This window comes from Gavialis gangeticus, unplaced genomic scaffold (assembly GCF_001723915.1).
Source record: "Gavialis gangeticus isolate Ggan-Ray unplaced genomic scaffold, GavGan_comp1, whole genome shotgun sequence".
Classification (NCBI taxonomy): domain Eukaryota; kingdom Metazoa; phylum Chordata; order Crocodylia; family Gavialidae; genus Gavialis; species Gavialis gangeticus.
In genome coordinates, this window is record NW_017729033.1 from 15,900,209 (window position 1) to 15,923,754 (window position 23,546).

Sequence of the window (23,546 nt, forward strand, 5' to 3'; positions counted from 1 at the left end):
TGGGTGCGACTCTCTAGCCAGTTGGTGACCCATTGGACTGTATGGGTGTCTACGCCACAGTCCCCCAACTTCCTAATGAGAATGGGGTGAGAGACAGTGTCAAAAGCCTTCCTGAAGTCCAGGAAAACTAAATTTGAATTTTTTTTAATCTTGAGGTAAAAATATTCACACTTCAGCTGTTCTACACTGCACCTGTTTTATAACACTATTTTGGGGATCAAGGTTTTCAGAGTTGTTACAGGGTAGTTATTAGAAAGCTAATTTTTTAATGAACATATAGTCAGCTGCTGGTGTTCAGTAAACTCTCAAGGAAACTTACAGTGGAATCTATAAAAAGGTTGGGTTGTACTTTTTAACCGTGCCAGCTGTTTTTAGTCCAGTAACAACAGCATGTATCATTGTTTTAAGGAATCTGTCCTTTGCTGTATGAAGGTCCTAATGCACTTTCTCAGTGGTATATGATGTAAGCAGTATAACGTAAGTACCTGCTCCATCTGAGATCTGTATAGGGCACTCATCTTTAGTAACAAAGGGCATTTATACACGCTTTGGGGAGTGTGTGTGTGTGGGGAGGAGTGCTTTAATTAGACTGGCACTGACAGCTGGTCTTATTAAAGTGCCCAGAGCGACTTGTGTATCAGCATCCCTGCACTTAAAGTGCTCCAGCCATTTTTAACTAAAGGTCGTCAAACAAGTTTTAGTTAAAGTGCCCCCGTTGCCATTTTTAAGCGTGGGGATGCTGATACATGAGATGCTGGAGTCTGCTGGAGCATGGTAATTACCACGCTCCAGCAGACTTGATTAATCAAACCTGCTCCGTTGCACTGTAATTACACGTATAGGCATCCAAAGTTCTAAAACATTTGTCAAGTGATGTCACTTGTCCTGTAGCTGCCTCTTCTGGGTGTGGATTCTCTCCGCGCCTCAGTTATTTCTTCTTGCTTCTGTAATTGAAGCTTCCGTTAATGGTCGTATGCCTGGATCAGAACCAGACCGTCTCTTAGTGGTTCTCAGACTATTAATCCTACTAGTCTTCCAGCTGCTTTGTGCAGCTACTTCTATTCCACTTGTGATCACCAGCGCCCTGGAACGTTTCACTTATTCTTGCCTGTTCCTTTCTCTCTGTTTGGGTTCTTGCATAGGAAATCAAGGCTGTGATCCAACAAAGCAGGCAAGCACAAGCTAAACTTTAATCATGGGAGTGAACCTGTTGAAGTCAATGGGATTACTTGTGTGGTTAAGTGCTTTCTCAGGTTGATTAGAAGAGCTAGGCTTTAGTTTTATTGTTTACCATATAAACCTGTGGTTTAATTTGCTAACAACAACAACATTGGGAGGGTACTGAAAACATAGGACAGCTGAACTAAAACTACCACATACCCTGCAAAGAGGGCTTGGAGGGAAAGGAGGGTGTCCCACAGTAGTGAGATTTGCTGCTAATAACTAAAATCCTGCTCACTAGAAAAGAGGACATAAACAGCAGTTACAAGATTGGAGTACAAGTGGATATAGCTCGTCTTTGGTACTCTCTGCACTGAAACGAGTTTATTTCCATTGTGTGCCTCATGTTCAACTAATACTAATAATCAAGCATTTGTGAAAAAGGATCTGCAGTTGGGTTTCAGTGTCAAGATCGGTCTTCAAAAGGATCTCTCTGACAAAGTGATGTGCGGCAGAACATTTGAGTCCCATTGCCACCTTGAACACAGGGACAGGCATCAGAGCAGAATAACTGTGTTAAGCACTGTTTTCTTTTTTTCTCACTCGCCTGCAAATATAGTTAGGGTAAAATGATTCGTATAGGCATCATCAAACTGCAGTGGTTATGAAGATCATCAGCCCCTTTTTAAACTCAGCTTCCTGAAATGTACTATCTTTAGGAAAACTATAAAAAGGAAAACCAACATTTTGATTACATTAGAATACACCAGACGTGTATTTTTTTCATCTTTTTTTTCAATAATGTGTTAAAATATCAAATAACACTTGTCCTCTATAAGAAGGAAGAGAACTTTTCTTGCATGGATTCAGGCTTTATAATTTGAGAGAAAAAAGATCAAACCACCAGGGGGCATTAGAATTTTACTGGAAGATCATGTAAGACTACTTTGTGCATATCAAACTAAAATACTAGTAATGGTGCTTTTTTAGGTATCCTGTCACTTCCTTATGTCTTTAAGATTGTTGATGTGCAGCCTGGAGTCAGTCCTATTTTAGAGAATGTATTTAAATGAAAAACAGAAGAGTGAACCAGACTCTCATATCTTTATAGCCATCAGTTTACAACTCTACCACATCACTTGCAAAAACACTGTATTGTTTAATAATTTCATGAAAGTACTGTTTTTATATTTAAATGGTATTTAATGGTATTTTGTTGTACTATTCTTTTTTTTTCGCTAGTGTTTACAAAGATTGTTTTTTTTACCATGGCAAATTTGAGAGAGACACTCACCTTACTGCAGTTAATATTGAAGCAAGCCTTTGGTTATAAATTTGGTTTTGACCCCCATCCTCCTAATTTTGCCAAAATTCCATTACTCCCTGTATGCCAGGGTAGAACTTTTCCAGAACACATGAGGCAAGTCTAACCAAGGAGCTTGCTAGATAGGAACGTTAAAAAACAAAAACAAAAAAAAAAAGAATGATTTTACTTACTGAATTTTAAAAAATGTTTTGGCACACACTAATTAGTACTTACTAACATACTGTTTACTTTAATAACTCAGCCTAATTTAATTTAAATGGAAAGTAATTTCACTAAAACCAATGAAATTACACTTTCTGGAAGTTGATATGAGATTGGGTGGAGGTCCTTCAAATTTGTTTTAATGTTGTTTGAGGAGTCACTTATGCCAAATTCAACAAAAAGTTTCAGCATAGTGACTTTGCTAAGACTTAAGCACTTGCTGGTATGCTCTGCGAAATCAAGAGCTTAGTTTTATTAATAAGTGTTTTTTGCTGGAGGCAACAAAGTATGCAGGGCCTCATTACTGAAGGACTATAGACAAGGGGCCATGTGAATGAGTGGAATGGGACGTGGGTACACAAGGAGCCTAGAGGCCAATCTGGGAGTAACTGGGAAGGAGAAACTCGCACGGGAAGGTGCATGCCAGCTGCCCAAGCCTTAACACCGTGCAGACAAAGTCCTTATCCAGATTTCCTTCACTCAGTGTCTCCATCTTGCTAATGCCTAACCTTTAGCTTTGTATTTCAAGGGTCTCTGTTCCACCTGTCTTTAATAAGAACTATACCATCTTTGCTTCAGGTCACTGCCATTTTTGTGCGTGTGAGAGTATTTCTACTTCTCATAAAATAACTGTAAATTTAGGTGAAAACTCTCTAGTTTTAAAGTACATTTTCACTGTTTTGCTTTTAGTTTAGCAAAAGAACATCCAAGCACTTCCTAACTATGTAAGTGGTGTTAGCAGTGTAGAAATGAACTAAACCTAGAATAAAACTTGATGCAATGTGAATTTGAGTATTTACTCCATTATCTGGTAAGTAATATATATTTCCGGTTATTGTAGCTTTACCAGCCACTTCCTTGCTGCTACAGGTTAAAGGAGCAGAAATACTCACTGTTCATCTCTGCCTTTGCTCTGCTTCATTTGGACAGTTGTTTAGAGGAGGGGAGTATTAATTACAGAGTTATATACTTTAATTGGGTTTTGGTCCACTTTAACATCTAAGTGGTGGCAAGTAGAACTAAAATTTTGCTAGGTGAAAGTATTAAGAAATGGAGGTCAGCGGGTTGTTTTGGTAAACAGAGATGCCAGTCAGGCTTCCATGACAGTTTAAAAAATCGTCACAATATAGCAGCCATCACTGAGAATTGCAGAGCTCTGGGTTTGTATAACTCATGAACATATTTGTGTACATGAGTAGGGACCACCACTAATTCAGGCTCTGGCTGGGGGCAGAAAGTGAGCTCCCTACACACTCGCTGGAGCCACTTTCAGGTGTTTTGAGCTGTTCAGGGGCTCAGCCTGTATTAGTCTGCCCCTGGAAACACATGGGACTTCCACAGTGTTTCCAGGGCTCTGCTGCCCTCTTCTCCATGCTTCAGGTAAGTTTTTCACTTCTTTCCCCGCACTCCCTCTCCCCCATGGTTTCAGGCCATTTCCAGCCAAATCAGTTTTCCAGGGCTTTGGGGGAAACACTAAATTTCATGCTTTCCCCTGAAATCTCGTGAAGCCTAAGTTGCAGCGGTCCCTATATATAAGGAAGAAAAACTTTGAAAGAGGAATTGTTTTTAAGGGCTGAAATCCCTTTTTTCTGCACTTCTACGTACTGATCTCAAAGACAGGATTGGCCTGTGAATAGAAAAGCTAAGTATCTATGTTCTTTTTTTTCCACTAGATTTTCCTCTCAGCATCGGTTTTGGGCCCCCAGTGATTTGGAGGAAGAGGTGGAAAATAAAGAAGTATCCGAAATGTTAAAAACCAGATATATAACATTTGCTGGCAAGTTTGAACCAGTGAAACATAAATGCCGAGCGCCAATGCCTGATGGAAGTCTATGTGAAAGACAAGATAGGATTAAGGTAGGCACCCAATAACATAAATTCCTTAATATGCAATGTGTAGACAGGATTTCATTGTTCAGGTGTTGAGATGTCATTGGAAACTAGGCTAAGAAGTGAGAATTCATATTTGGAGAGATCTGATCTTGGTTTGCTCAACAGGGCAACTTGAACTTGCATATGAACATGAGTCGGCAATGTGGGGAGGCGGCTAGGAAGGCCAACTGCACCTTGTCATGCATCCACAGATGCATCTCGAGCAGGTCCAAGGAGGTGATCCTCCCCCTCTGTGCAGCACTCGACCGGCGGCATTTGCAGTACTCCGTCCAGTTCTGGGCGCCACACTTTAAGAGGGATGTGGACAGCATGGAGAGGGTCCAGAGGAGGGCCACTCGTATGACTAAGGGACAGCAGGGTAGGTCCTATGAGGAAAGGTTGCGGGACCTGAACCTGTTCAGCCTTCAAAAGAGAAGGCTGAGGGGGGATCTTGTGGCCTGTTATAAACTGGTTAGGGGGGATCAGCAGGCGCTGGGGGAGTCCCTGTTCCCCCGAGCGCCGCAAGGAGTGACCAGGAACAATGGTCACAAGCTGGCGGAGGGAAGGTTTAAGCTGGACATCAGGAGGCGCTACTTCACGGTCAGGGCGGCTAGAGTCTGGAACCAGCTTCCAAGGGAGGTGGTGCAGGCTCCCACCCTGGGGGTTTTTAAGAGGAGGTTGGATGACCACCTTATTGGGGTCATTTGACCCCAGTGCTCTTCCTGCCATGGCAGGGGGTCGGACTAGATGATCTGCTCAGGTCCCTTTCGACCCTAGAAACTATGAAACTATAAAAAAAACAAACAAACATTTCTTCCCATGAGAGAAACTGTATTTTTTTATTTAAATGGCTGTGGTCCACTGTGAAAGAACTCCATTCTTTATTAATGGGGAGACATTCTTTTTATTTAAAGGATATCACATTAAATATTAATTTTTTTTTGTAATACAGGTTTCTTTATCCCTGTTACAAGTAAAAGCTTAGAGAATAAAAACATATCATTTAAAATTTTTATCTTCCCTTTTCACTGTGTGTTTACTTTTTGCTACCCTCTTCGTTTGGATAACAAACTAGGTTGGTAAACTTCATTTTTGTTTAGTCATTTCTAGCTAGTTAGTAGCAGGATATTTATTGTGTGTTCCAAAAAAGTTACATCTGCATGAGAAACATTTCAGGGACTGTTTAACAAATAGTTGAGGAGCAGCTGTGATGAAGAAAAGGTTAGTCGTTAGTACTTTTAAGGTTCGTTATTAGAACTAGTGTTTATATTGGTCTTAGCTAACTATTTACGTTTATCACCGAAGCATCTGAGTTACCTGACAAGGCATCAGAGACCAGTCTTGCTTCTGAGTGATTCTTCCTTTTCTTCATTCCATGCAGTTAGTTTTGTGGGAAAAGCCGGGAGAGGAGCTCTCAAGATTATATGAAAGTCTAATTCGACAAAACATAGGGCTAAATGAACAGTAGTATACTTCCTTAGCATTAAACATCTTGTTGTAATATTACAGTGTTAAATGGTGTGAATGTGTTCAGATATTTAAAATGGGATTTAAAATCCTGCATGCTAAGGATTTAGCTTTGAATATACAATTGCATAATTAAAAACTGAGGTTGCAGAGTTGACATAGCAAAGTAACTGGTGAAAAACAAATTATTTCATACTTTGATCTTTGATTTCAGGTTGTTAAGGGCTTGATCCTATGAGGTTCTGAGCATCCTCAACTCCCACAAATGTCTTTTTATTTCAGTGGGAGTTGAAGGCTGCCAGTGCTGCAGAATCAGGTCTAATATGCTGGGACAAAGTATATTACTTAATTCCAGGGACTAGTTACCAGTAATGCAGGATTATGAGGAATTATTCAAAAGCATCATTTTTCTTCCTGAAGTGCCCTTTCCATGGAAAGATAATCCCTCGGGATGAATCCGGGAATCCTGTTAATCCAGAGGACAAAGCCAGAGAAGAAAAGCAGCGGTTTGAGAAGCAAGCACAACAGCCAGGTTTGTGTGCACGTATGTATGTGTGATGGATTGAAAATATGTCACAGAATTTGAAGGAGCTGTGAAGTACACTCTGAGCACAAGTGTAGCTATTAGATGGGTTCAGTACTATGTATAATAGAAAAGACATTCTTGCTTTTTTTTTATCAATATACTATCTTGGTACTGTCACAGAAAGAATTTGGAAGAAAACTTTTCAATATGACGTTATCAGCAGATGTTACTCTCATACTCTTTCTATGTAAAGTGGTAGGTTTTTTTCGACTTGAACAAAAGTTTTCCATTTGTAAATTGTTCTGCCCCATCTCCTTTCATAAATAGACATCAAGAAAAGTGTTTACCTTGGTTCTTTATCAGAAATTACATATGTTTAGCTCTGCAGCAAGATTCTTGACTGGGCATAGTAGCCTGCCTTTAGGAGAGTCTTCTGTCGAACTGGTCACAACTCACGGAAAACAAGACTGTTAGCTAAAGGGATGTCTACCCTGCAGTCCAAAAGTGTGATTGCAAAACATGCAGACATGCCCAGGTTAGCTATAAATTAGCTAGCATGGGTACCAACAGCTATCTGTGTGCAGTAGTGGAAGTTATACAAGCTTTCCTAGGAAGCTGGGTATGTGCCTAGTGGCTGAAGCCAGCATCTCCACAGTGACACTGCTGTCAGCACACAAGCTAGCTCCGGTATGCCTGCATGAATTTTTCATTTAGGGATGGATTAGGGCACAGACACCATCACAGTGTGTAAGACTTCAGCTTTCATTTAAACAAAACTTTTTCTACTCCTTGCAGTTGTGAGGAAGGTGTTGAAAATGTCACCTGAGTGCAAGCAGTGCAGAAGCGACCACCTCATCCTGTAGAGCTCTGAACAATAGCTTTTAAGAGCAGAGAATTAATCCCCTGAACTCAGTGACATGTCAGCTCTGAAACCTGCTAGTCTGGCAGTTCCCGCTGACACTGTGCTGATGGGGAAACTGAGTCTATGACGTCTATGACGAGGCTGGATACCTTCAATGCCTGGCTGTGCCTGAGTCCCTACCCATATTCTGGCGTGGTCGGAAAGGCTGGCTTAAGCAGAGCCTGTGGCTTATCTGAAGACGGGTGGAAGGGAACACACACTTTGAGTCAGATGTCCGCTTACCTGGAGAGCGAGGGAACTGAGGATAAGGAAGAATGAATCATTCTTTCTGTCAGGACAGAATGTGGTGGGTCTTTCATAGGTTCTCTTAATCCCTCTCTTGCAGTTGTGTAATCATTTGGGCTGAAATGTCCCCTATTTACTGTCTGCTTCAGGTTTGAAATTTTTGGAAGGCTTCAGAAAATAACATTCAGTGATTTTTCTCTGGAAAAAAAAGAAAAGATTGTGCAAAAAAAAGTTTTGCTGGTGCTGTATTCACCCCAGTCAAAATGATTGAAGCTCTTTCCCTTTATGGGTTTGGAGCAGGAATTTGGATTGATTTGCCATGTAGATGGTTCTGGGATCAGAGACTTTTTGCTATCCCCATAAAAATGTACCCTTATTTGGCAGAGCTCTTTCCCAGGCCTGTTTGCACGTGCTGTGAGCTTGATAGAAGGTGCTAAAAATTTTCCAACCTGACAGAACTCCCTCTACCCCACAGTAATGGGTGCATGGTGGGTCCACCTCTGGAACTGTGGATTAAGAAGGGGAGGGGGGCTGACAGCAGTGTTCAAAGCAGCTCCTCCTTTGCTGCTGCATCGGGAGATCAGGAGTTCGTTTCTCAACTCTTCTGTTGACTGGTGTCAGTAATTGTCTGCACATTTTAGCCCTTCCTGTTGAGCAAGCTGCTACATTAGGAGTCCTGTGGTGAAAAGCTGCATGTGGTCACTTTTAGCAGAGTTGGGAAGAGAACCCCAATCTCTTATACTTGAGCCATATTGACTTTCTGAGTGAATCACAGAATCATTGGGTTGGGAGGGACCCCCCAGGGGTCTCAGGACTTCCCAAGTCCCGTGGGTTGGAGCTCTGGTCCAGAGTCGTCGAGTCCAACCCCCTGCACATATGCAGGACTTAACTGTTCCCAAACCACCCCAGATAAATGCTTATCCTCCCTCTTGAGACTCTCCAATGATCGAGCTTCCCTGAGGCAGCCTGTTCCCTAGACTTCTACTGTTCTTACAAAATTTAGGAAGTCTTTCCTTAGATCTAACTTAAGTCTGATTTAAAAGCCACTGCTTTGTGTCCTGTCCTCTGTGGCAAGGGAGATCAGTTGTTCTGACTCTGATTTATGGCAGCATGCCAAATACTTAAAAACTGTTACTATGTCCCCCTTGGTTTCCAAAATTAAACATATCTGGCTTCCTCATCCTTTCTTAATGTGGGTTGCAGCATGCCAAATATATGTGGTTGATAGACGATCCTGCAACACCAGGAGCAGAACGAAGAGTCTGTTCCTAACTTTCTCTTGTATTTCTGTTGTAGAGCAAATATTGGTTGAAGTGCATCATGTGTTCCTCCCCAAACCAATGACTGTGGTCCACATAGGCAATGGTGCCAGTAGCTTCAGAGTTGCTATTGTGGGCTTAAAGGTCCTGGGTTCCAGTCCTGTTGCTGACACATGCAGCAATGCAACATTGTGGAATTTATGGTTTGGGATTTATTTATTTTTTTTAAAAGAGGCAGAAAATTCTGTACAAAGAATTACCGTATTTACCCAAACCAAGATGACTTAAAATGTAAGACTACTCTCCCAATAACTAGATTCTATACATTATAAATTTTGTTTTAATCTTCCATGTGTAGAATCTAATTAATGATGGTCATCTTAAATCTGTCTCTTCCCCCACCCCCCTTCTGTGATGGGGGAAAGCAGTGGCAAGCGGCAAGAGACCAGACTTCTGCCCCTTGTTTCCCCCTCCCCCCACACTCCCTGCCATCCCACTCCATGCCTCCCCCTGCTCTCCCCCATGCAACCTGCCCCGCCACCCTTGCCTCTCTCTGCCCTCCTACTCCCTGCCTCCCCTTATCCTCTGCTAAAGCTCTGTTTCAGAGCAGTCAGGAGCAGTGGCAGCCCCTGCCCAGCCTCAGCCCAGGCAGGGAGAACCGGCAGCCAGTCAGGATCAGGTCTGGAGGGACTGGAACTGGAGCAGAAGGTAAGGGGGAACTCCCAGTGTCAAAAAAAACCACTGCACTGCAAATTAGTGTGGTGAATAGATGCACATGTGTTGCGTGTGGCTTGCGGCACTTCAAATGGGTTTGAGGCACTGCAGAGCACACGTGCACACTTGTCGGGTCACACCCCTAGGATCCTAAACACTTCACTTCCCAAATAGACAAGATCAGACCTGCAACATGACAGCTTACACTTTAAAGGACAGTTCAGTCAAGTTCCTGGGAAATGCTTAATGGGAGTTGTTTCTGTATTTCTGAGGAAAGCCAGCTAACATTTCCAGTCAGGTACAGTATGTGATCATATCACTACATTATCTGAGTTGGTGGTATCAGGAATCCTGGCGGAATGTTTGCAGTGTCTTGGGACAGGAATTTGGTATTCCCCATGTCCACACAGTAATATTATTACCCGCTTCAGAAAGAGAAGTCGTAAGGAATTATTATCACCTGAAAGCACCCTCAAGCTGGAAAGAATTGTCTTATCCATATTCCTAGTTCATCCTTGCTATTATTGGCATTTTATTTTAACCTAATCCAGAACTCCCAGCAGGCATGGCTTCTTAGTTTTATATATAGTTAATTTGGCTGCCAGCCTTCCCAGGAAATCTCTCTTCAGAGTATAAATGTGAGTATTTGCTCATCTTTGTCATCCAAAAAAGTGTTTTTGAATATAAACAGTAGCCTAGACTTGTGCATGCCAAAAGTGTAGTCATTTTGCTTTAAAAAAAAAGTGTTTCAGACTTCCATTAGTTCTGCCAATGCAACAGACTGAGGGAACTGAATGAGTACTTATTCTTTGGGGGCAGAAGGGGCTGCTTAAACTATAGACACAGAACCCAATGCTCTGGTGTAAAAATCACTCGCACCAAAAACTAGTGATTATTTTCTTTATTCTGTGAAGTTGACATTCCTCTAGGCTAGGCACGATACTTATTCTTGCTGCAGTGTCAAAGTGGTGCTGTTAGGGAGATGTTCACCTTTGGCCCAGAAGTATGTGCATGCAAGTCCCAAGCTAGTGTTGACATTGCTGTGTCGCTGAGTGCTCTCCTTAAGCTAAGATGCCGTACAAAGATGTCTCCTTTCTGCCTATCTAGGGAAAAGCTAAAGAACTTATTGCACTTGATTCCTTAGCCAGAACTTCAGTGTATTTAATTTAAAGAAAGTGTCTAGCATCTGTCTGCACGTTAACTAAAATTGAGTCTATTTCTCCACTAACCTTTCATGGCTAAATCCTTTACAATCATGATCTCTTTTGCTGTTTTAATCAGTATTCAAAACATCAGTGATGTTTTTCTTCAAAGCACTTGCAAGAGACTTGTCATACTGTCACCAGGTGGGTCAGTGTAGTTATACTGAGTGTGTGGAAATATAAGCAGGGATCCTGGTTTTCTCCGATTTAAAAAAAATTCCCAATTTTCAGGTTTAAAAAAGTAACCCAAAATCCACACTTTTCTGTGATTTTAAAATGAAACACCACTAATAGATGGATATATAGTGGTGTTTCATTTTAATCATGGAAAAATGTGGATTTTAGATTACTTTTTTTAAGCCGAAAATTGGGGATTGTTTTTATCAGAGAAAACCAAGATCCCTGTTCGTAAGTCAAGTCAGATGAGGGACTGCTATAAGAACCACCTGTCCTGCATATGCTTTGTTCTTGTGACCTAGCAATGGCATTCCACATGTGGAAACCTAGGGATAAGTCCTAATGATGAAGCGTGCAGTCACTGAACTGCATTAGGAAGTGGGAGCATAGGAGGTATTTTGGTTACGTACCACAGCAGTTTGTGGTGGAAAGACACCGTGATAACCCCTCAATAACCTTGTTTGTGTCCTGTCTAGTCTTGTGAGCCTGTAAAGAACGAGTGGTGGGTGTGTATAAAAGCTACCGTTTCGAGCCAAGATAACATACTGTAACTGTTCTAAAGGAACATTTGCACACTCATTCCTTTGCCAAATAACTGATCTTTTTCTCTTAAGTATAAAATGTATTCCTTTCTAGGATATCTGTAATATAACTTTGCATGTCATTGTAATCTTCTTTGGCAATCCCTCTGTCGGGGATGATTCTCTTCCGTGATTGTCTTATCTGTGTGTCCGAAGATGGGTGAGGCGGCCTATCTAGGATTGACAAACTCTACTGCAGCTTGGACGTGGGTTTCCGTGTAGGGTGGGTGGCGCTGGATTCTTCATTTGGTCTGCGACTCCCTGTTTCTGCCACTCCTGTTTTTCCATCTCTTGTTGTTGTCACCAGGTTTCAAAGTACTGAGATACCTTCAGTAGACTTTTCCTCCATTTGGGGCAGTGCTGGGCGATAAGTCTCCCACGAGCTGACATCAATGTTGCATTTTTTTAAGTTAGCCTTGCGGACAACCCTGAAGTACTTTCTCTGCCCTCCCCTTGAGCGTACGCCTTGGCTGAGCTGGGGGAATAAAACTTGCTTCAGGAGTCTGAAGTCGGACATGTGCATGACAGGGCCAGCCCAATAAAGTTGATGTCAGATGATCGTCACCTTGATACTCACGGTGTGGTTGCAGGAGGACGCTAACACTGGTGCATCTCTTCCCACGGAACTCAGAGGATCTTCCTCAGGCAGCACTGATGGTACTTGTCCAACAACCTTAGATGTCTCCTGTACGTTGTCCATGTCTCGGCTCTGTAGAGCAAGGTGGAGATCATGATAAACCATGAGCAAGGTGGAGATTATGATAAACATCTGATGTCATGATCTTCGAATACCCGTTTATTCTTGTGTCCAAACACCAGACTTGCACATTTGAGGTCAAGTTGGATTTCTGCATCGATGTCAGCCTTCTGCGAGAGATGGCTTCTGAGGTACAAGAAATACTCAACGTTCTCTGGAGTCTCGCTGTGGATCTGGATTACTGGAGCTGGGGACTGTTCATAAGGAACTTGTTGGTAGAGGACCTTAGTTTTCTGAATGTTAGGCATCAGTCCTATTTTCTTGCATTCCTTGGTAAAGATGTCAGCAATTGCCTGAAGGTCTGCTTCCAAGTGAGCACATACTACAGCATCGTCAGCCTACGGGAGCTCAGTGATTGTTGGGGTGGGCTTGGTTTTGGCTCAGAGTTGGCTGAGGTTAAACAGCTTGCCATCCATTCAGTAGTTTAGCTCCACTCCACCTGGAAGCTTGTTGGTGGTCAGATGTAGCATCATGGTAAGGAATATTGAGAAGAGTGTTGGAGCAGTGACGCAGCCTTGCTTAACTCCTTTTTTTTTTAACCTCAGAGGGATCTGTGATAGATCCATTACTGAGAACCACCGCTCTCATACTGTCATGGAGCAGGCAGAGAATAGTGACAAATTTCAGTAGGCATCCATACTTCAGAAGGATCCTTCACAACACTTCTCAGCTAACAGAGACTAAAGCTTTAGTGAGGTCAAAGCTTTCCTACCTGAAGGAGTCAGTCTAGTTCCTTTAAGTATAAATGTATGTAGACTTTAATTAATGTTTACTATTCCTGATTTTTAAGTGCATGAATTTCTAATGGATAATGCAAAGAAGCTCTCTCTTATTATTAATTGATAGTTCTTGCCCAAACTTTAGGCCAGCTCAGGTCACAAGGAAGATTAAATTTTCATCTCTATGTTACTGAATGGAAAAACAGTTATGCAAAAGAAATACATTTCATGCTATATATGACTGAAGTATGTCTTGGCGATACTGTCACTGCTGAACTTTTCTTTTAATAATTATCAAGTTTCATTTTTTTTTACTTGATACTTACTATAAAATATTAGATTCTAGCCAGTTGTCCACAAAATGGTGCTTTAGGCTCTTTGGCCCTGAAACAATGAATCATGAGGGATTACACTGACCTGCTAATCTGCAGTGTTCATCCTTTTCCAATAGTTCGCACACAGGAGCAAATTAAGTGCCTATTTTTTGTGTCAACCCTGAAGAGTATCTGGTTTTTCAGCCCTTAGTGACTTGTTAACAAACAGGTATCAGGACAAGCTGGTGAAGGCAGGCCGCTGGCCAGTCAGATGTGAAATAGCATCTCTTTACTAACTACAGTATTGATTCCCGCCTACCCTTGCAAACTGTGTAATTTTCTTTTCCCTGCTGCTAAACTCAGTAACAATGTATGAAGAGCTTTAGGGGCCCATCAATGCTCAAAAAGGCTGCTCTTCCCTGGCATTCTATTGATTTTTCTCAAAGGCTTTTAAATTGCTCCTTCATTTTACTCAAATGCTCATTTCATCTCTACTGGATGCCGGCATTTTTTCGTTGTGTTTAAACAATTGCTCCATTCACTGGGTTCCTAAACTGTGACGCCTTCTTATTACTGGGAGATAAACTGTTTAGACAGTTTTCCTTAATCTTGGATTAATCGTTCCTGTATCTGAATTGTGCTGCTCTGTATTCCTTCACTTCAAAAAAATAAACTCTGTGAAATCGCGTGATTTATCAAGTGCGTGTTCTTTTTTTCTCCCTTTATAGTTCCCCTTCTCAGTTCATAACACAGCTCCATTTTCCCTATCCCTTTGTCTGTGCCTAATTTTAATCTTGCTCTTATTTTCGTATATAAAACTAATAGGTTAGATCCAGCCTTTCCCTGAAGAGATGTGTTAATACTCCTAAACAGTATCTTTTTAGGACTGCTAAGTGGAATAGCCTCTGACCTACCTGAAACACTACAACCTACAGCTCTGCCCCAGCCTATGATCGGTTTTTGCTATACAAGTGAAATTATAGGTTTAGTAAGCCTAGCAGCACCCTGGCAAATTTACTATCCCCGTTTTGTGAATGAAGGCATTGGTTATAAAAGTTAAGTAAAATGCATGAGTCTACATGACAGGTTATTGACAGGGAGACATTAGAACCAGTTCTAGGCTTCTAACATTTTAGTAGACAATATCACCTTTCAGAGTGGCACTTCCAATTATATTTTCCTAACCTATAATCTATTTAAAAATAGTTCAGGTAGTGCGTGTGTGTGTGTGTGTGTGTGTGTGTGTGTGTGTGTGTGTGTGTGTACATTCCCTCTCTCTCACACAGAGAGAGAGATTGGAGGGGGGGGGTGTATATGTGTGTGTGAGTATTTATACCCTTTTTGAAAATGCATGCAGATTGATTTTTCTATTTTAAGGCAAATTGAATAGTATTTCCTCCTGCTTTGACCAGTAAAATAAGCCTACTTACTATCACAGTAACATCCATTCCTTCACTCAATGTGAGAGGCTTTATTGTGGTAGGAACTGTACCAAAAATGGACTTCCCCAAAGTATTGTGTCTGTACTTTGTCCTTAAGTTGGCATCTGAAGTTGGAACTGATAGCGTGAATTCCAGCTCTCAAACTTAAAGATTTTGCTTAGTAAAAACTTGGATTTGAGCAATTAAATTGGTGAGGTTGAGGTGTTTTAAAAGGGAAGACTTTCCCACGTAGAATGTCCCTTGGAAGGTATTAACTGCACTTTTTTTTTTTTTTTCAACTTCATTTTTCCAAAATTTACTCTAGTTTATAGACTCCTCAACCCAGAGGGTCTGTGTCGTATGCACTTAGCAAGATTATTTAGGCCACCTCTGCCAGGTGAAGTACTTCCAGGGATTCTGCTGCTGTGGTGTTATAAGTTGACTCAACATGCCTAATGACTTTATATGAAACCGTATGAACCACAGCAGTTGATACTAGTAGGACTATAACAGGATCCCCCTTCACCAGTGTGGTCATGATTTTTTTCTTAGAGATCTCTGCTGTAGAGTAGCTCTCTTACCCCTATTAGTATCAGATAATATGGTTTCTACATAAAAATCCTTGCTGTAACGTGGTTTTGCCCTCAGAGTGAACAGGCTTTAATACTCCAGGCAACTTGCATTAACTGGGATTGTCTAAGGCTTAAAACATTTGTTTTTCTTTTTCCCTTTCAATAGAATGGCAAGACCCAGAATTTATGAGAGAGGTTGAAGCAGCTGTTGGAGTGGATCTTGGATCTTCTAGATACAGTGGAAAAGGGAAAAAGAAAGGAAAAAAGAAGAAATACCCAAATCTGACTGACTTGAAACAGCAGGCTAACACATCTCGTTCCCGGCTTGAGAAAAAAGTCTTCAACAAGTAAGCTGGTCACCTTATCTGAAGCCCCTCAACCCCTCTCCAGTGCTTTATTTTATTTTAGTTGCTGTTTCCACCTGAGCAAGTGACATGGAAATGGCCGTCAAAAGTAACTATAGCGTGGTAGTGTTTTTGTTTGACAGGATGGAGCAAAGGGCAGTAACGTATTGATGAACAGGGTCGCACCTGAGGAAGTGCTTCGAAACTGGAATTCATAAAACTGTGCTTAAAGGATATTTAGTCTTCTGTTTGTTTTCCTTGAACCTACCTGTGCAGTTGTGGCTGCTTCCTTGGTAACAGGTGAAAGCTTGTATATGTGAGCACAAAGTACAGGGATTGAGAAAAGGGAAAAAGAGGACACTTAAAATGACACAGGATACATTTTTATAGCTTTGGTTTCATGTTTCAGAAATGGTGACACTTATAGATTAGGAGATTTGGTGGACCAATAGTAAAGTCTAAAACATTGATTTATTGTTCTGCTTCCCTAAACCCCTAGCTGTGAAAGAAGCAGATGCTGGGAATTCAGTCTCTCAAATGGATATAGTGTGGAACAAGAAGTGGCCTCTTTCTGTTTTTATGCATTGATATTCAGGTTGCTGAAGGAAGCAGCTAACATCAGGCACAGTAACTATCCCATTTTAGTTGTAGTGTGGTTTGCCAGTACATACTTAGAATCCTATCTGCTGCGTGCCCTGACAAAAGTAATGGTACTATCGTTTACTCTTGTTGGCCTTATTTGAACCTTTGCATCTACAGAGGAGTTTGCTGGAGCCTATTTACCTATGCTTACGTACATGTGTCAAGGGAATAAGAAGCTGAACTCTGGTTTAAGAATATTTGTTACTGGCAGTAATGACCAGAACAAAAGGGAACCCAGCTTGGCTCTCGGGGTGCTGATACAAGTGGCTGCAGAGCACTTTAAAAGGGCTCGATTTTGCAACAGACTGAACCCTCATTACATGAGAGTTCAGATGAAGATGCTCCAAAGCAGAGCACCTTCATTAACTTGTATCAGCGCATGCTAGGAGTAGGACTGGGTTGACACAGAATGGGAGCAGAGGAAGGGAGCAGATGGAATTTGGTTGGGTTTGCCCAGCCAGCGGTGGAGACACCCACCCCACCATCCAGCCTTGGCTGGGCCAGCCCCAGACTGAACTCCCTCCCCTCCCCTCCCATTCTGAAGACAGCGCTGGGCAATGCTAAGGGAGTGGCTGCAGACTCTCAGCCACTCTAAACTTGCATCTTGATCCCCCAACCCCGGGACCCAACAGCAAATGTCTTTTGGGTCTGAGGGATTGCTGTATCTCATGGCACTTTGTGGAAAATTTCAAACAGTATAAGTCATGGGCGACTAGTGCCTCCCAAGTCCTGGTGGGGCACCAGATGGCTGAAGGGGGAGGAGGGGTATCTCCCAGCAGCAGCAGATCACCAACTGGGGGGGGGAGTCCCTCAGTGGCCAATCACCAAGCCAGCAGCAAAATCAGAAGTGCTCTTCCAGTTTCACAGCTGGCCCTTCCAGGAGGTGCACAGCTGATCTCAGGGGGTGCACGTGCACCTGCATTCACCCCCTACACATGGCCAATGGTATAAGTAGTATGACCAAAATGAGTGGAACAGCATAAACAAGTCAACAAATCAAAAAGTGAACTATTTAGTGTTTCCTAAGCAATCATGGAGGCTTGATTACATCCCAAGAACCTGACTGAACTAGTCAAAGAGCATCCTTGGGATAATATTTGTTTCAAAACTATATTTTCCCTTGTCTGATGTAATGGTTGTTACCAGTTAAAAAAAATCCACGTTGTTTTTGGTCACAAAATATTGCATGTTCTGTGAAATTCTCATATCATCTGATCGTAGTCAGAGGAGTCAATAAGTCATAAAGTTCTAATAATCAGAATTTCACATCAGCCTTTAGAAAATAAATTTAAAAAGCTGTTTTTGGTTTACTATGCTTTGTGCTAATGATTTTGAGTGTGTGTTAGTGCCAGGTGTGGGGAATCAAACCTGTCATGTTTTAATAGGTCTCATGGTTTGCAGCACTAAACAAGATGATAACCTTGGCTCTTTATAACAACCCCAAATTACTTGAAATGTACAGGTGATAAACCCAGGCTCTGGTCTGCCAATAAAGTTAAGTGAAATTGCACACAGATCATCAGAGTGGGATCTCATTTCATTTACAGTATCACACAACCCAGTGGTGCTAATGTAAAACCTACATGACATGAAAGTGTCAAGGCCACTGTGCACTGTGCTAAAGGCTCACTTTTCTCCTACCAATTAGATAATATTTGAAGTGCAAAACCATGACCATGTTTTCCTCATTTTGACAAAACCAGAGCTACAATATCCCTGTTAATTTTTCTAGCAGAGTTTTTATTAAAGGGACACCACTTCCAATGTGTTTTTCAGAATATTGACATTTCTTGTAACTGGTGCCAAGGAAAGCTTTAATTCATTCATTTAAAAGCATTATGGGAAGGTTCCTCTGGTTTTAGATGTTTCAAAATAGCTTTTGGAGGGAAAGTTTCAGGGAGCAGTTACTTATGTTGAGGGAGCCGGAGTGCTGCTTACAGCACTTTGCTATCACTATAACAGCCCAAGCTGAAAAGCATGAAGACCTTGATCATGCTAGGTGGTCAGCATCCTCTGTCTGCTGACTACGTTGCAGGCCAGACATTTGCAGCTATGGCCACCACTGATTCAGAAATGAAGTCTGAGGATATCTGGGTCCTGACATATAGTAATTGCTTCAGTCTGTTATCAGCCACATGGTGCAAGGCAGAGACCTCCGAGAGCCAGATTTCTCTAGTAAAATTGTGGGCAGCTAGAATCAGCACCATTTTTTGAAATGGATGGAGCTCTTTGCCTGTGCACTCCCCAGCTGAGCAGAACTTTAGGGCTTTGTGGAATAGGAAAAAATTCCTCTCTTTGTAAAGAGAGCTGGGCTGGGAGGTGGAAGGACACAGTTCCAGACATCTGATAGCTCTGAAGCTGAGGTTTTCTGTCCAATAAGCTTACAAAGAATGAATCTTCAAATTACCCCTAACACGTTCTCCAACGGAGGAAACAAAGGTTGCCATATGCTCAAGCAGTTGTAACATTCTCCTCAGTTTCCTTCCTTCATTCTGCTCTCCATGGTCACTAGTATGACACTCCACCACGTGTGTATGTACGCAAAAATGGGAAAGCAGCATCCCTCAGCACCCTAGCTGTTGGTATCAAAAGCGATCAATGGAGGGGGGAACTCCAGACTCTGGTAGAGCATGGCTTCTATATGTAGCACACACGTATCTGAGTATTGGGCCTGCCACAGTATGTGTGCTCAGAGCACAGTTTGTCTGTCCCATTCACCTTACCTGGCTTTACTAACCTTAAAGCAAGTTAAACCATATCTCTTCCTCCCCTAGTCAAATTTATAGTGGTAGCAGTCCCCACCACGTTGTGAGGTCCTGCTGCTGCCACCCCAATCCTGCTGTTCTCCTAGGTGGGGTTCATAGGGGGACCCATGTTCACCATTCCCCCACCCCTCCACATGCTAGGCTCTGTTCCAGGGGTTACAAGAGAATTGGCTGGGGGATATTGGGATTTTCACTTCCCCAGCTGAAAAAGTAGCCACAGGAAGAGGGGAAACCTTAATCTACCCTCCACAGCAGAAGCAAGAGCAGCAACCTCAGAGCCCCTTGCCCTGGTTAGAGCTAGCAGATGTTTAGGGAAGTCCAAGTTTGTTCTTTCTGCACCTCCCTTTCAGAAAGTGGATTCCTTTTGGTGGAAGTCTCTCTGCACAGCAGGCACCACTCAAGGAAGGAGATGTCAGTTCTGGCCACTACTAATCATTAAAGATCGCATTTCACTTCTACCAAGTGCCCAGTGTTAGCTCTTAAGTCCTGGTTACACTGGGTTGTGATTAATTTTCTGTTCCACCTTCCTGCATCTGCCCTGCTAAATGAAGTTACATGGTATTCTCCACTTTCACTGTATCTTGTAGTGTGTGTAGATTCAACAGCTGCTGTGTCTATCCCAGAAATGGAGGTATGGATGGGCATGGCAAAAAGAAAGTCTTATTTAGGTAGTTGGTGAATAAATCTTTGGGATGTAACTGCTCCAAGTATCTTGTTATAGCCATTTGAATTGAAGAATAAGCCCATTAAAAGGCATATGTGAAATCACTAGTTTTGAGTTCAGATGTATCCAATTTACAGTAAGTGTCTTTTTGGTTAAAAACAAAAACCCACACCCTGAAGCTTTTTTTTGTTGTCTGCCAGAAAGCCTTGTCTCACATTATCTTTTTCTTTCGTAAGAAATGCTTCATAAAATTTCGAGGGTGGGATTTTTCCAAAAGTGGTTTGGAAGCTTAGTTCATGTAACTTTTTCCATCAGACTTGTGCTCTTTAGACATTTAGATGCTTTTGAAAATCCCACTTCAAATGTTTGGCTGCTAAGGACAGTGTGGGGAAGGCGGAGTGTAGAGCCATTAAACTGAAAAAAGACTTTAATTTGTTTACTCCTGTTAATAAAATCATTGCTGAATTAAAACTATTTGTATTGCTGCAGCTAATTTGGTTAACATGACAAATTTGTTCAGCCTCATCAGTGCAGTGTTCAGAGGCCTGATTAGTGATTAATCATAGCTCCTTCCATTTTTATTTTTTTTCTTTTTTTTTTTTTTTTGCTAACAGTCATAAACATTCCCCGTGACTGTGCACGTAGAATCAACTTAGCTCTATTTTAATGTCTTGCTTTCTTTTTACAGAGAGGCTATGAAGCGAGTGGTGAAAGCAATGAATCGAATGGACGGAAAAAAGCATGAGAAGTTTGCAAACCAGTTTAACTACGCATTGAATTAAATCACAATAAGACAGGACCAAAAGGAGGATTAACAAGACTGCAACTATACAAAACACTTCACAAAGGCCTTTATATTCCAAGTAAAATATTGTGCTATATATATATATTAATGGGGTTATTTTTTAATTAGTGTCAACTTCTGGTAACTTAATATTTGATAATGAACATGGATTTTAGTAAAGACATGGCTGTACATAATTGTATGCATTTAACAAATTGATAAGTACTTGAAACTTACATTAAATGGAACAAGCTTTATGGCCTCTACATATTCTAATTAAAATGCTGAGATGTTCTTGTCTTAATAGACCAACGTAATGTTTACACTTTGGTGCCAGTATGGGTCTGCTTAAAGTGTGTGTGTGTGTGTGTGTGTGTGAGTATATCCTGCCTTCCTCAAGAACAGCTGAAAATGAAACTTTGTGTAACTAATTTCTGTGCAGTGTATTCCCCATTGCTCAGCCTGCAACCCTTGAAAATCTATTATGGCAAGCCTCATCATAGTTCCTATAATGCTTATAAAAATACCTGGGCCTACATGCAAAGAGCTTCAAAAGAGTTTGCAAGCGTTTGCATTCTGGGAATCACTGGGATTAGACTTGCTTTTAATAAGCATGAGAATCTATTTGGACTAAGTAGTTCTGTTACTTGTGTGAAGATGGAGACACTGAAATGGTCACTTTAGTCCTCCTACTGCCTCCCCACAGTGTACAGGGGCCTCTTGCTATCTTTCAGAACCTGGTAGGGGAGGTGTGATGTAAGCTGCCAGAGAGGTACCCAGGCTGCATTGCAATGGCTTAGAAAAGTATTGGTGTGGAAGAGGTGTGTTGTTTCTTTAAAAGTTTCAGCCTGGCTAGTCTGAAAGTCATGATCTCTGCTTAAATCAGTTCTAGCCAACTTGCTAATTTCTGTAGGGTGAACAAGCACCTTGAGTTCACATCCCGATAAAGTCAAATCATCTCATGAATCCCTCTATCAATTTGGATCCCCCTATATCCACCACACAGGTCTTGTTACAGCTGGGGATGGTGGACCTGAGGCCTAGGCTAGCAAGCTGGGTTTGGAGCAATGGAAAGTTATCAGAAGCTTAACAGAAGCCAGGTGTTAGAAGGGGGTAAATAAACAGTGAGAAGCCCCACAAAGATGAAGGAAATATCTTCATCCTTTTCCAGACAAGGTTCTCAGGGTAGATGTGATGTCTTTTATTAGACCAACTAAATAGATGGAAAAAGTGTTCTTTGCTAGCTTTTGGGCACAAACACCCTGTCTTCAGGTATCAGGAGAGTCGGGTTTCCACTAGCTCAAGTGGAAGGCAGTTTCACAGGCACCTGATGACATGGTGAAAAGATTGAATCTTAAGGACTGTGAGCTAGAACAGGGGGCATTGCATCCCGAATGTTTCTGAATGTGCTGTTTCTCTTGTTATAAAATAGCAGTGGAGTGTTGAAAAACTATGCTAAACCTATTCCTGTGCACCTATTTCCTGGCACATGCTTTCGAAAGGGTTAAACTGTAGCCAGAAGGTCCACCTTGTTGGCATCCTTGAGAGAGTCTGCCCCACGCAACAGCCTGGTGGAGGAATCCAGCCAGAATTTTTCACAGTGCATTACTTACTATGCTTCTCATTGTGAAGCCAGTGTTGATCAAGGTGTCATCTTTGCCCTGCCTCGAAAACACAAGGCCTTGGGGTTACAGAACAAAGTGCTCAGCAAAGTATCCAGGGGGCCTGGCATGCATAAAGTTCTATTTTAAAGGGAACTGCATAAACTCTAAATAAAATACTCCACGCATACACCTCAGAACAGTTCCTCCTGCTCCGTGTGATGTGAACTGAGGTCCTGTCTCTGTTTCCAAGGTGTTTCTCATGCATCAGGTACTCTTCAGGAATTTAAAATCTTCTCAGTCTAGTGACTGACCAGATCAGACAAAAGCTAATTTATAACTCTGCCAAGCACACATCTTGACTTGCGTAAGTACTGCTTAGAAAGCAATTAATGCTGAATCTTGATCATTTATCTTGCAGTGCTTTGCCATTTGGAAGGTTTCTTGCTCTCCGTGGTGTAGATATTTAGAAGCTGTAATTCCAGATCACCGCAACTTGAAGTTCTAAGTTATAGTTCATTGAGGACCAGAACGTCAAAGGTCTCGATTCCACCTGGAAACAAAACCATTTCAGCAATCAGTCTAGCTGACAAAGAAAAAACTTTGTACAGCACAGGGTCAGTGGAGGCAAATACCAAGTCACATGTATGCGTAGCGGCACAGGCCAAAGGAGTTTGTATGAAAACCCCTTTGGCAAACACTGGATCCCCTATTGTTGCTTCTGCTCCCTGTTCTTCACTTTTTGTTTCTTTTATCTTGTTTGGCTTTTCCACTGCTTTCCACCCTGATCCCCTCCCAGAACAGGGAGGGAAACATTCGAAAGTTTTCTGCAAACACAGCAGCTGGTTTATCCTGTCTGAATTTATTACAAGTTGGTCATGCTGCTGTCTTCCTGTTACGTACAGGTTGCATCCAGTCTAGAACGTAGGAGGCCTCGCTCCAAATCTGGCCCCGATTAGTGCAAGACAGAATTAAAATGGACTTGATGTTGACATACAGATCACCCCACAGGATCAGAGTCCCTCCAAGAGCTCACACCTTTGTTCATGTTGAATGAGGATCTGCAGACTATCTCAAGATCTCACAGCCAGTGGCTTGCTCCATAGATGGCTAGCTCTAACTAACTGTACACATGTGGCTTTGGGGATGGGATTAGGGTAGGGATGGAACAATGCAAATTCTGCTCCTTCTAGCCCTCAAAGTTATTTTTGCCTTTGCCATTTAGGAACATAATGTTCCCTGTCCAGATTAATCCATCAACCCATTTCTTCAGATTATTTCACCATGAAGAGAATTCATAGAATGGCAGGAAAGCAGCATATTTCAATA

At 41.9% G+C, this 23,546-nt stretch overlaps 1 protein-coding gene across 1 annotated transcript in view; it reads left to right on the plus strand.

The window, feature by feature from the left end:
* UVSSA (UV stimulated scaffold protein A) overlaps positions 1-20,921 on the plus strand; it is an 83,584-nt gene extending 62,663 nt beyond the window's left edge. Inside the window, exons 11-14 of the mRNA XM_019526246.1 lie at positions 4,363-4,546; positions 6,449-6,560; positions 15,584-15,764; positions 20,521-20,921. Of these exons, the coding sequence (XP_019381791.1) occupies positions 4,363-4,546; positions 6,449-6,560; positions 15,584-15,764; positions 20,521-20,614 (571 nt within the window). The 3' untranslated portion in view covers positions 20,615-20,921. The remainder of the gene's footprint in view (positions 1-4,362; positions 4,547-6,448; positions 6,561-15,583; positions 15,765-20,520) is intronic.
* The last annotated feature ends 2,625 nt before the right edge of the window (positions 20,922-23,546 follow it).